The sequence below is a fragment of the Colletotrichum gloeosporioides genome (assembly GCF_011800055.1).
Source record: "Colletotrichum gloeosporioides strain Lc1 chromosome Unknown consensus_24, whole genome shotgun sequence".
Lineage (NCBI taxonomy): Eukaryota > Fungi > Ascomycota > Sordariomycetes > Glomerellales > Glomerellaceae > Colletotrichum > Colletotrichum gloeosporioides.
In genome coordinates this window covers 569,193-582,350 of record NW_025544669.1, presented here as the reverse complement: position 1 = coordinate 582,350, position 13,158 = coordinate 569,193, and the positions used below count along the sequence as shown (strand labels likewise).

The 13,158-nt window shown below is 35.8% G+C and overlaps 1 protein-coding gene across 1 annotated transcript; it reads left to right on the top strand.

Annotated features, from left to right (window-relative positions):
• Window positions 1–674: 674 nt before the first annotated feature.
• Window positions 675–1,046, top strand: GCG54_00012718 (uncharacterized protein; the record flags this gene model as incomplete). The annotated part of the gene is made up of 2 exons (XM_045412591.1): window positions 675–715; window positions 770–1,046. 2 exons carry the CDS (start codon window positions 675–677, stop codon window positions 1,044–1,046), a joined length of 318 nt encoding a protein of 105 aa, XP_045267296.1.
• Window positions 1,047–13,158: the final 12,112 nt, after the last annotated feature.

Genomic DNA, 13,158 nt, shown 5'->3' with positions numbered 1-13,158 from the left:
ACACTTATTACCCTCTAACCTAGTTGATTAAAGCTCCTTCTTATACTACTAGTAATAATAATCTCATATCTTCAGCTATTACTAACAGCCCTCCTAAGTTAGTATTAGTATCTCTTCCCCTAAATCCTTAATAGTAAGTACTACCCCCTATAGATCTTTAGCGCTCTTTCCTATTTAAATGATACTAATAGGTAGTTAAGGCCCCTCAGAAGATAACTGCTGCGATGGCTTCCTGTTTTGAGCTTGATGATAACCTCTAGCTTGCTATTCTAGCTACTTAGTAGAAGCTTAATGATTCTATTAAGTTTATGCATGCTAACCTCACCTCTTACTATAATACTAAGTTGATAACCTTAGATATCCTTAAGAATAGGCCTAGTAATGATAATATCTGCTATATTATTATAGATAAGATACTCTTAATGAAGCCTTTCATATTAGGCTATTAGGTGGTTTTTTGTATAATCTGAGATGCTAAGTAGGCCCTCACCTTAGCATTTAAGAAAATCTATAATAGTAGCTATACTATAAGACTGTCTATTATTATAGCTAGGGGTATAGAGATTAGCAGGGAGTTCTAGAGGGATATGTTTTAGGATTAAGGCTATAATAGATTCTTTAAGAATAGATGTGAGGAGGCTTTTAGAACCCTCTTGTGGGATGTTGGTGTTGCTATGGTCTCTGATGGCTCTAGCGGCTACTATAAGGAGCTTAGGTATAGTACTACTTATAGCTAGGTCCCCTATAAGACTTATAGATGTGGCTGTAGGTGTGAGGCCTACTTAGGTTATCACTATGCTGACTGTCTTGATAGGGCCTTAGAAGAGGTTAATAAGGTGCTTAGTAAGCTTATAGCTAAGTATTTTAGGGATATCCTGCCTATTAACTATATTACTACTTGGGATATAGGTGGGAGCTGTGTAAATAGTATTAGTATGGCTGTGATGCACCTCTTGGCCTTCTGTATAGCTGGAGTTGAAGTTTCTGACGATTTAAGGATTGCTGCTGTGAAGATTATGTGGGATGGTGTTCTAGCGGGTAACTAGTGGGTGGAGGTTACTGATGAGGATATAGATATAGAGAAGTTGCTCTTCTTCTCTATGAAGCTGTTGCTATAGGCTATTAATAACCTTATAAAGTTAGAGGATAAGATTATGGTGTGAGTATGGTATTAGGGCTGTGAGGGCTGGAGGGGTAGGGAGGTAGATATAGTTTCGCTAGATATAGGGATTAACTGTTTTACTGCTTTTCTTTAGGGCTAGGGAAGGCTATGATAGAAGGGGGGGGGGGGGGGGTTTTGCGATTTCTTATAGGTAGTTTTAGCAGTCTTAGCATACTGGTTTATAGTGGTTTTTATGCGATTTCTTTTTATTTCTTTCCTATTTATACCTTAGCTAGTAGGTAGTAGGCACTAAGCTGCCTGCTATATTAGGATAGTGTATTTATAGGTAGGGTGCTACGACCTTAAGATAGAGGTGAGAGATAGAGATATAATAACAACCTTCACTAAGCTTTCCTCTCCTTATAATATTATATAAGAAACCCCTGAGGTATAGGGAAAAGAAGGAAAAAGAAAGGACTCTGCTTTAGTTTAAACCCTCTGCTAATCCTTCTATATTATTGATGATCTCTGGATGGGAAGGTCAGCTTCTTATGTGAAGTGGCTTGATTACTCACGCGGGGGGGCGGTTTTCTTTTTAGGCCCCGGCTTAGGCTTGGGGTTAGGCCTGGGCCCCTAGCTGACTTCTGTCTTGTACTTCTTATTGGCGGCGGTAGTGGTGTATATAGTGTATGCTGATTAGTAGGCTTGTACTGTACTGAAGACCTGCTATGCATGTAGGTCACTTAGAGCTGAGGGGACTAATAGATTTAAAGGTTGCGCCCTACTCTATAGAGGTTTTAGCTAATATATTTAGAGGTTCTTTTATAGCTAATTATTTTTGCCTAATTGGGATGAGGTCTAAGGGTAGCAGATTGAGGGTTATGTAGGTGGTTAAATATAAGCTTTCTTCTAAAAGGTATAACCTTTCTTCTAAATAGTATTAGATAAAGTATTTGCTGTAGGGTTTTAATGTATCCTACCTATACTGTCTCTATAGACCTGCCTTTTTACACTAGTATTTGCTCTCTTTTCTATTTATACTTTCTTTAGATATTCTGGTTTGTATTCTGCTTAGTTCCCTATACTTACTCTTCCTCTCTCAGCTAATAATTAGAGGCTAGAAGATAACCTTCTTCTCTTACCTCTTCTTGTTTACCTGCTCTTTTATTTGGTCTGTATATCTATTCTCCTCCTACTTAGGGTTGCTAATACTTATTAAAGTTTAGCTAGGTAAACTGTTTATACTAATAGCGACTGTACCTGCTGTTACTTTTGTTAACGGCTTACTGCTAGATCTAAAGATCTAAGAGAATGTGAATGGGTATATCGTCTAGCTTTGGATAGGGTGTGATAAGTCTAATGGCCCTATTATCTAGGCTGCGGAGGATAATAACGACTTTTTTAAGCTCCTCTCTAGAATAAAGGCGTATAAATCCTTTAATAAGTTCTGTAGCAACCTCTATCTTTATGCTGTAGATAGGTTAGACTTAGATATTGATAATAAGCTAGTGCTAGATCTGAAGGTTGTTATAGAGGTTAGCCTTTAGCTACACTAGTTTAATAAGTCTAAGCCTTAGGTATGTGTCTTATCTGTATATATATCTCTATAGTACTAACTTATGTTTTATCTTTAGGATAATATCTTTATGCTCACTATGAGGGATTAGATATAGGATCTCTCTAAGTGGTCACTATATAGTTTAACTATTAGTGACTAAATTAGGGCGTAGGAGCTTAAGCTAGCTCCTATCTCATAATAGGACTTATCCTCTTCTGGCAAGCAATTTTATAACCAGCCTATATATGCTAAAGATAACTATAGCGAAGATAGTATTTAAGTTAGACAGCTTAGCTTAGTAGAGCTTTTAGGCTTATATCGTCTAGTATTATATAGTATCTTTCATACCTAAGATTCTATTAAATTATATAACATAATATTTATTACTACTAATGTTACTATGTTTTCTAGAGAGAGTAGGTTTGTTCCCTTCTACTTCCTAATATCTATAGCTTTAGTATACTACGCCTCTTCTTAGCTCTCTATAGTACTACTTTCTGCTCCTTTATTCTTCTTAAGCATCTATTAACCCTCCCTACACCTAATCACTTATTTACTTTCTGTCGCCTTCTCTTCTCTTCCCCCCCATCCTTTATATAACTACTTACCCCCACTTTGCTGCTTCCTACTGAGTTGAGAGCTCTTCCTGCTTTGCTAGCTTGCTTATACTACTATATTACACCTGCCTATTATAGCCTCTACTGCCTGCTATAGTGTTAGGATCCCCTTTTTCAGACTTCTACTGAATGTGAGCTGTAACCCTAGGTAGGTATAGTGGCCTATATACTTACTATTAAAAACTATCTAGAAATAAGTTTAATATATAAGAGTAGTGGTGTTTACTTAGCGCTTTCCTCTTATTTCTTAACCTCTTCCTCTACTATTAACTATATACTGTTCTCTTACTTAGCTACACCTTATAGCTTATTTATATCTAATATCACATATTAGAAGGTATATTTATATCTACTGCCCCTATATAGTTACTTACTTTTGTTCTACTCCTAGGAATATTAACCTTTATTTTCTTTTAGGTTTTAGTAATAAGCTCTCAACCTACTCCTCAACTTAATCCTTAACTTAATCCTTAACTTAATCCTTAACTTAATCCTTAACTTAATCTTTAACTTGATCCTTGACCTGATCTTAAACCTAAAGTAATTATTCCTAATTAGACTATATAGAAATAGCGTATGGAGGAGCTAGTTAGTGTAGGTGTGATGATGGAGCTCTGTACTGCGCTTATTCCTAGCTCTAATACTAGCATTAGGGTTGCTAATAGTTAGTAGTTGCTGATGTGTGTTACGTATCGTTTGGAAACTGCTGATAACTATATAACCTATATTATAATAGCTAGTAACCTTAAGGATGGTCTGCTAATGCTGAAGGGTGCTATATATATTAATATTATTAGCAAGCTGAGGGTATCTATTAGCTAAGATACCTTAATCCTCTTTAGCATATTATATGAGTACTTAGCAGAGGGACTATTAGCTGCAGTATGCCTATAGGTAGAGGCTTTAAGTTGGTCTGAGATCCTTGTGGGATAAGGTGCTACTGTTATAGCTATTATTAGCTTCTATGATAGTATTACTACTAAGGGTCTTAATTATGCCTCTGTTGAGCTTTTAGTTGCTTATATGCCTGCTGAGCCCCCCCTTATGTTGAGTATTATTATTTAGCATATTATTACTTTTAGTATTAGTAGGGAGAGTGGTTTTGTTTACTATAAGAATATTATATAGGTTGTCTGCATACTTAAGGCTACGAACTTCTAGTTCCCTAAGGGTAAGGTTATAGAAGGTTTTATATAACCTATGATAGCATCTAATTTAGATCACTACCTTATGCTTAATACAGATAAAGGCTTTACTTTTATCCTATATAGAGCTATTAACTTTAGTAATAGTGCTGAGAAGGCTCTTAAGGATTATATTATTGCTTTTATAAGCTATATGATAAGCTAGCTAGTAGTAGAGGCTTCTAGGGAGGATAGCTAAGCCTACTTCAGCTATATCATCCTCTACTATAGCAGCGTTTAAGATACTGAGGGTAATATATTAGGTTAGGGTAGTATATAGAACTAAGCAGGCAGTCTATCTCCCTTTTAGTAATATATACATTAAATAGAAATACTAATATACTGCAGCTTTACTGTCCTACCTATCTAGGGCAGACTATATATTAGGTACTATATCTAGAGCGTATTTATAGTTATTATATAGTTTGCAAAATACTAATTAGCTAAGTTATTTAATTTGAACTTAGATTCCTCTTATTTTAGGAGATCTAATTCCTAAACCTAGGTTTAGGATTTAAACTTGGATTCCTCTTATGTTGGAGATCTAATTCCTAAACCTAGGTTTAGGATTTGAACTTAGATTTCTCTTATGTTAGAGATCTTAATCCTAAACCTAGGTTTAGGATTTGAACTTGGATTCCTCTTATGTTAGAGATCTAATTCCTAAACCTAGGTTTAGGATTTGAACTTAGATTTCTCTTATGTTAGAGATTTTAATCCTAAACCTGGGTTTAGGATTTGAACTTGGATTCCTCTTATGTTGGAGATCTAATTTCTAAACCTGGGTTTAGGATTTGAACTTGGATTCCTCTTATGTTAGAGATCTAATTCCTAAACCTGGGTTTAGGATTTGAACTTAGATTCCTCTTATTTTAGGAGATTTAATTCCTAAACCTGGGTTTAGGATTTAAACTTAGATTCCTCTTATGTTGGAGATCTAATTCTTAAACTTAGGTTTAGGATTTGAACTTAGATTTCTCTTATGTTAGAGATCTAATTCCTAAACCTAGGTTTAGGATTTAAACTTAGATTCCTCTTATCTTAGGAGATCCTAATCCTAAACCTAGGTTTAGGATTTAAATACTTAGATTCTCCTCATCTTAGAGATCTTATTCCTAAACCTAGGTTTAATTTGAACTTGGATTTCTCTTATATTAGAGATCTAATTCCTAAACCTAGGTTTAGGATTTGAACTTGGATTTCTCTTATGTTGGAGATCTAATTCTTAACCTTGGGTTTAGGATTTGAATTTGGATTCCTCTTATTTTAGGAGATCTTATTCCTAAACCTGGGTTTAGGATTTGAATATAGATTCCTCTTATGTTGGAGATCTAATTCTTAAACCTGGGTTTAGGATTTGAACTTGGATTTCTCTTATGTTAGAGATCTAATTCCTAAACCTAGGTTTAGGATTTGAACTTGGATTCCTCTTATCTTAGGAGATCCTAATCTTAAACTTGGGTTTAGGATTTAAATACTTAGATTCTCCTTATCTTAGAGATCTTATTCTTAAACCTGGGTTTAATTTGAACTTGGATTTCTCTTATGTTGGAGATCTAATTCCTAAACTTAGGTTTAGGATTTGAACTTGGATTTCTCTTATGTTGGAGATCTAATTCCTAACCTTGGGTTTAGGATTTGAACTTAGATTCCTCTCATCTTAGGAGATCTTATTCCTAAACCTGGGTTTAGGATTTGAATATAGATTCCTCTTACTTTATAGTTCCTATTTCTAAACTTAGGTATATAATTTTAACTCTAGTTCCTCCTACTCTAGAGATGCTATTTCTAACCTTAGATATAGGATTCTGATATAGAGCACTCCCACTTTATATTCTCGTTTTCTAAACTGCGGCGTAGGATTAAAATGTAGATTCCTCCTACCTTAGAGATCCTATTCTTAAAACTAGGGCTAGGATTTCAGTATAAAACCTTCCTACTCTATTTATTATATTTCTAAGCATAAGATTATAATTATAACGCTATATATCCTAATAGCTTCCCTCTTTTTTAAAACCTTATTCCCTGCTTACTTTATACATTATGTTATAATCTGATTCTTAGGTTCTATTTATAATATATGCTTTCTATTACTATAGTATATGAATAATACCTTAGGATTATAAAATCTTATCCTCTACTTGTTCCTTTAGATATTAGATGCCTCTTCTGAGTCCCCTTATTACTCCCCCCTCCTTCCTCTTATGATTAGCTTAGATACCTCCCCTGCTTCTTTCTAGCCCTTAGGGGTAAGAACTAACTATATAAACTTGTGTGGTTTTGTTGAGGCTGAAACTATCTGCTGGTATTATCTTTAGAGGGTTGCTTTATCTTTTAGTCTAACTTCGCTAAGGGTAGGGCTCTTCTTATTAATGTTCTAAGCCTTAGGAATAACCTATCTAATAGTAAGTAGGTGTTGTATTGTTATACCTTTATGTTTTGTTATGTAGATTTATTAGCTTACCCTTGTTATTTATAGGCTTTTGTAGTTGATTAGATGGATATAGGGATATATTAATCTTTTCCTTTATGGTTTTCCTCTCTTATGCTTTCTGGCTAAGCGTTGTCTAGTCGTCTAAAGGGATGTCCTTAGGATAAAGAAACTATACTGTATAGGTGATAAAAGTAATAGCTTTTGCTTAGGGCTTATGGTTCCTAGGGGGGGTTGGGTTTGCTTTTTAAACTTAGTGAGATTTAGGATCTTGTTTAAAATCTGTATCTAGATATATGTTTAGGGTTGCTAGAATTATAGCTTAGATAACGATTAACTGGTATATAGGCTGCTAGAGGTGAGTTCTTAGTAGGCTTCTGATTTTAGCGTAGTGGCTAGTTGTTTTAGCGTCTTAGTTAGGGTTAGCTCTCTTAATTTGGGTGATAAACTTTTGCTTGATAAGTTTGGGAAGCGTATAGAAAGGGAAGGCGACCTTGAAATTAAGAAACTCCTCTTAGGTTGGCTGTAGTTATGCTTGCTGTTTTATCTGGGCTGATGTATTTATGGCTTGTATCTCTATTGTTTAATACCTTAAGGTTAGGGGATAGAGGATGCTTTCTGAGGGCTCCTAGAGGAAGGTGATGTTTTGTGCTATGAGGCGGCCTGATTAGTTGCTAGGTATTTAGTTGATCTTATTATCTAGTAGAGCTATTTAGATCAGCCCCTCTTACTGCTCCCTCTCTAGATATTAGCTGGAGATTATAGGTGAGGGTCTTTAGCTAGATGCTATACTTAAGATTACCTCTTATAATATAGGGTACTAGGTGTTATAGAGAGATACTACCCTCTTTTTCGCAGTGGAGTCTTTTATAAGCTGTGCTATCTTATAAACTAGACTTATATATAAGTAAGTATGCTATGTAGAGGTTATAATATAGAAATACTTCTTGCTAGCTGTCCTAGAAGGCTAAGTGATATTATTTGTAATTAGTTTAGGGAAAAGAGTATTGAATTAGCTGTGGGGTAAACTAGTTAGTTAGTTTCCTCTTAACCTTTGCTTTGCTTCTATTGAGGTATTTACTCTTAGGAGAATAGATGTTCGACTTGCTCCTAGATATCTAAGTTAGCGCTTACTACTTTTATCTCCTCCTTATATACTTAGGTGGTACTAGTTGAGGATAAGCTGCTAGCTATATAGTAGTAGAGCTGGAATAGTATAAATACCTTCATCTGAGGCACTTAGAGGTTGTAGAATATATAAGATATATACTTCTAGATAGAGGCTAAGTCTTAGAAGTTTATATATTTAAGCTCTGAGAAGTGGAGCTAGCTAAGGTGGGCACTTGCGATAGTTAGCCTATAGTAGTAGTAGATAGTAGCGATATGAAGTAGGATTAGGCTGCCTTAGGGTTCTTAAGGCTAAGTATAGCGGTTTAGCTACCTGTTTAGCTCCTTGAAGTTGAGCATCTCTGGGGAGATATATAGCTATGCGTAGGTGGATAGGCTCTCTATTATGCTGAGGAAGCTTAGCACCTTCTGTAGTAGCACTCTGGGGTTGCTAGTATAGTAGTAGTGCTTAAAGCAGTTGATAGCTGTAACTACCTCAGCTAGGGTAATAGAAGGGCTTTTATCTCTGCAGTTTATAATTTACTCTCTGAGGCTGTATATAGTATAGTTAAAGATAGTTAAGAAAGTAGTGAGGATATAGGGGAAGAGGTTAGTATGGAAGTTATGCAGTATGCCTAAGTATACTTACTTCTGCTAGTGGAACTATGCTGTTAGGTAGAAGATAAGCTCTAGGACTATATAGAAGTTTCTCTTACTTGTGATGAGGTTCTATATGTTAATATAGAAGACCTACTTAAGCTGGAATGCAGCTAAATCTATTCTATAGAGGTTCTCAATAAGGGCGCCTTTGCGTGTAAATAGCCTCTAGAGGTTAGGGTTAGAGTTTAGCTCTACGCTACTTCTGAGGAGGTTGAGGAGATATCTCTGCTGCTTCCTTGCGCTAGCGTTTCTATTAATTGTGGATAAAAGCAGGGTGAGGGTGCTAATAGCTACTCCCCTTAAGGCGAGGAGGTTGTTAGGGGTGTAGTAGATAATATATTTAATATTAGAGTATCCTTAGAAGAAGCTTGTAGATAGGACCTCTCTCTAGTTACTATCCTAATTAATCTTAGCTTTAGTGAGGTTACAGATAGGCTTAAGGAATTTTAGCGGTATAGGCGATAAGAAATTTCTAAAGTTAGGGTAGAAAGCTATTAGGAAGAAAGTAAAGTTATAAGGGCTGTTATATTGTCCTCTGACTTAGGTATGGTTTGCTAGGTAAGTGCGGTTAGTAAATCTATTACTACTACTCTCCTCCTCTACTATCTATATTTCAACAGTAATAGCATAAGAGATATAGCTGATATTATTTACTATATACTTCTAGTGTAGTATGTGTTAGAGCTGCTTAAGTCTACTGTTAAACCACCCCCTTACTTAGTTTATATCTCTAGCCTCCCTACTTAGCGTCTTAAAAGGGTCTCTATCTTATAGGTTATTCGTTATCTAGCTCTACTAGCTGTAATAGCGCTAGCGTGTGTTATATAGCTTAGAGCAGCTACTCTAACTGCTGCTCTTATAGCTTCCCTCTCTACTACTGCAGCTGCTTATACTCTATCTAGCGTTATTAGGTGTTATGCGCCTGTTGGACTAGCGCTAGCTAGCTTATCTGCTAGATAGGGGAGGGTGGTGCTATAGGCTAGATTTAATATTGAGATGGTGCAGGCTTATAGGAGCTATGATCTTAATGCTACCCCTATTATTATTAGGGGGTTTAATTTGAGTATTGCTCCTATTATTATTAGGGGTGTTAATCTGAGTATTGCTCTTATGGTTGTAAACGTGGAAGGTAGGGCTATTCTCTATCTAGAAACTATTATGGGTGTAGTTTTAGATGAATTCTAGCTACTTCTCTATGAACTTCTCTTAGAATATGGTCTAGTCTGTGTAGTTGATCTGCCTCTTGTTTGACTTGTTTAGGCCTTAGGAAGCGTTTATGCTACTGTATTAATATAGTCCTTTACTAGAGAAGATAGACTTAATAAATACTGTTATAATTTTAGCGTAGTGGTTAAGTATAGTATTATGCTTTGTAGATTAGGCTTGCTAGTGGCTATATTCTATAGCAGACCTCTTAAGGTTATCTATCTCTAGATCCTTAGGGTGTATTATAATATATTATGTCTCTTAAGAGGAGGCTTTACCTAGGTGGAATGTGTGGTGGTGGAGGTTGAAATGTATTTTCCCTAGAGTATGCTTTGAGCTGTAGGGTGCTGATTAGTTCTGGAAGGAGAACTCTATGTTATTGAAGATTGTATTGCTGATAAGGATAGGCTTTAGGGGGATGCTGATGATGCTAATTATATCTAGGTAGAAGGAGAGGGTTATCTTATTGTCTATGCTTGCTAGCCTCGAACTGATTTTATTAGGGTTGCTATAGTTTATTATGAAGTAGGTTTGGAGGTGATATAAGGTATCTCTAGCTGAGTAGTTCTCTGCCTCTATAACGGTCTTTTTGATGAATTTATATGCTATAGAGGATATGGTTTGGTTAGAGATATATTACTTCTTTCTTAATAGGTTTAGGTAAATATTTAGAGGTACTTATAGCTAAGATATATCCTTGAGGTGAGGTTTATAGGTGAATACTTATCGTTATAAAGTGTGCTTCCCTTAGGTTTGTTTTTCTCGTTATGGTTAGTATTATCTTCTGGGATAAAGCTAACGTCTTCTTCTCTATTAGTGCTAGCTATAGTTATAAGGCTGTTGTTTAGGTCTTTATATTTAGCGTGAGCATTATAGTTATTATTGTTAAACTTAGTAGCTCCTTCTGTTGTTGGTAGGATGATATCTTAGTTAGTAGGAGTATATTAAAGACTGGGCCTGTTAAGGTGCTATCTATAACTAGCTATGCTGACCTAGTGCTTTATAGTTTAGAGCTATATGAAGCTAATAATGATGATGATGATGATAATAATAATAGACTGATAGATTATTGATAGATAGCTTTATGAGGTGGACTGCTTTCTATTATCTTTCTAAATTTATCTGACTTTTATTACTACTAATACTGGCATAATTTGTGCAGCTACTTTTTATACTCTAACTTAAACTTAGTGGCTTTATAAGTTTAGCCTATTAATTTTCACTTTTATTAAACTTAGGTTTAGTGCTATTAGGGCTTATAGCTGGTTAAGATTGTACTGGAAATTTAATGTGATGTGATGTGACTGTGGAACTGTGGGGGTGGGTTTGTCTTATTAGACTAGCTTTACTGCCCCCCTTGTAGTGGGCTGTAGAGCGGATAAGCTGGGGTTTAGGGTTAGGGGGAGGGAGTGGGTCTAAGTGTAGCTAGTAACTACTTCTAATATATATAGCGTTTAATATAGTGAAAGAAAAAGAAATAGTAATGGGTGTAGTAATAAGAATATGAGGATTGTGGGGCTTATTAATTCTAATACCTGCTTTAAAATGTAATGATTATTAGGGGGGGAGGGAAAGGTAACTTAGTATAAGAATATTTGCAACTTATTATGGGAGGTTGAACTTTAGGTTGCTTAGATTGAAGTGGTATAATGGATAGACTTTGTGATTATGTATTGGATAAGGAGAGGAGAGAAACTACTTTCTATAGTTAATAATTATATAGCTTATATCTTGATACTTCCTAGCCTAATGATATTTCTCACTATCCTCTTTACTACTGCTTATGAGCTAGGGGGAGGCTTTGACTGTCTACTTGAAATAAGGGGTGGGAGGGATAGTGACTTTAGTATAGAGTCCCTAGCTTGTGATATAAGCTTTATGAGGCCTTTGTTGTTGTTATTATTATTATTATCTATAAAGCTCTTTATTAGCTTTTTAGCGTATGCTTAGGATGGTGTGGATAGGGGTTGGGCATGCTTTAGGGGCTTGCTTCGTCTAGGGGGTGCTATAACTTTGTTTGTTGTATAGCCTTAGATGTTGCTGTTGCTATTACTTTTGCTGCTGATGCTGCTTTCTTAGTAGGCTTTACCTCTATAGGTGCTAGCTTATATGCTTAGTGGGGGGGAGGGCTTTATATTATCTCTAGCTTTATTAAGATTAATGTCCTCTATTTTGCTTTCTCCTCTATTAGAATCTATCCTATTAGTGCTATTTAGGTCTAGCTACCTCTTCTGTAAGACTTAGACGTCTAAGTGCTATGTTTTCTTAGATAGGCTACCTCCTGCCTTAGCGAACTATAAGGCTAGGATTACCTTAAATGCTACTAAGTGGATTTTCTGGCTGAGAATGGTATCCTTCTTTACCTCTGGTGTGTTATCTGTAAAGGTGAAGAATGAGCTGACTATTGCGCTATTATGGGCTGTACTTTAGGTATTCTGCTCTATATTTATAATTTATTCTAGGTGTAATTCTTCCCCTGTGATCTAGCGGATAGACTGGAGGAGGCGCGCCTATAGGCTGGATTTTGTGAATCTCCTACTATATATAGCAGCTGTTGCCCTAGGACCTTTAGGGTCTAGGCTCTCTACTAGGACCTCTTTTAGGAGGTGGATATGCTCTGTTCGTTTGAAACTGGCTATATTAGATAAGACCTAGCTTAGAATGTCTTATTTGACTATATTTGTAATAATTGTTGGTAGGTCCCCCTACTGTCTCTTATAGTCTGCTAGGTTGAGGCTGTTATCCCTTTTGCTTACTACCTGCTTTATATAATCCTCTATGGGAGTGATAGTTTTAGTGATATTGGCTGCTAGAAATAGCTTATTAGGCGCTCTCTTGTTAACCTCTTTAGGCGTAAGGGTGACTTAGGAGATAATATGTGCTATAATATCTAATAGGATATAGCGTTTATCCTTCTTAATATCTATAATATAGAGGAGGCTGGGGAAGTATAGGTTTTAGTTACTAATAATTACTTTATATATATTGAAGTACTAATTATTATCTAAGAGGGTGAGGAAGTTAGGATACTGCTTGCACTAGCTACTAGGGTTCTCAGAAGTAGGTAGGTGTGGGTAGAATAATGCCTAGATATGCTTCCTGTAGTACTTTTGTAGGAGTTCCTCTAATATTATTTTCTAGTCTGCACTTATAATATATATTTTAGCTAGAGGGGGGAGCTTTGTGAGGGTTTGTGAAACCTTGTAGAAGATAGAGAAGAAAAACTAGTGTATAGTTAGGACTATTAGTCTACGCTTTTTGCTAGTTCTTATACCTTATAGGTTCTATAGCTA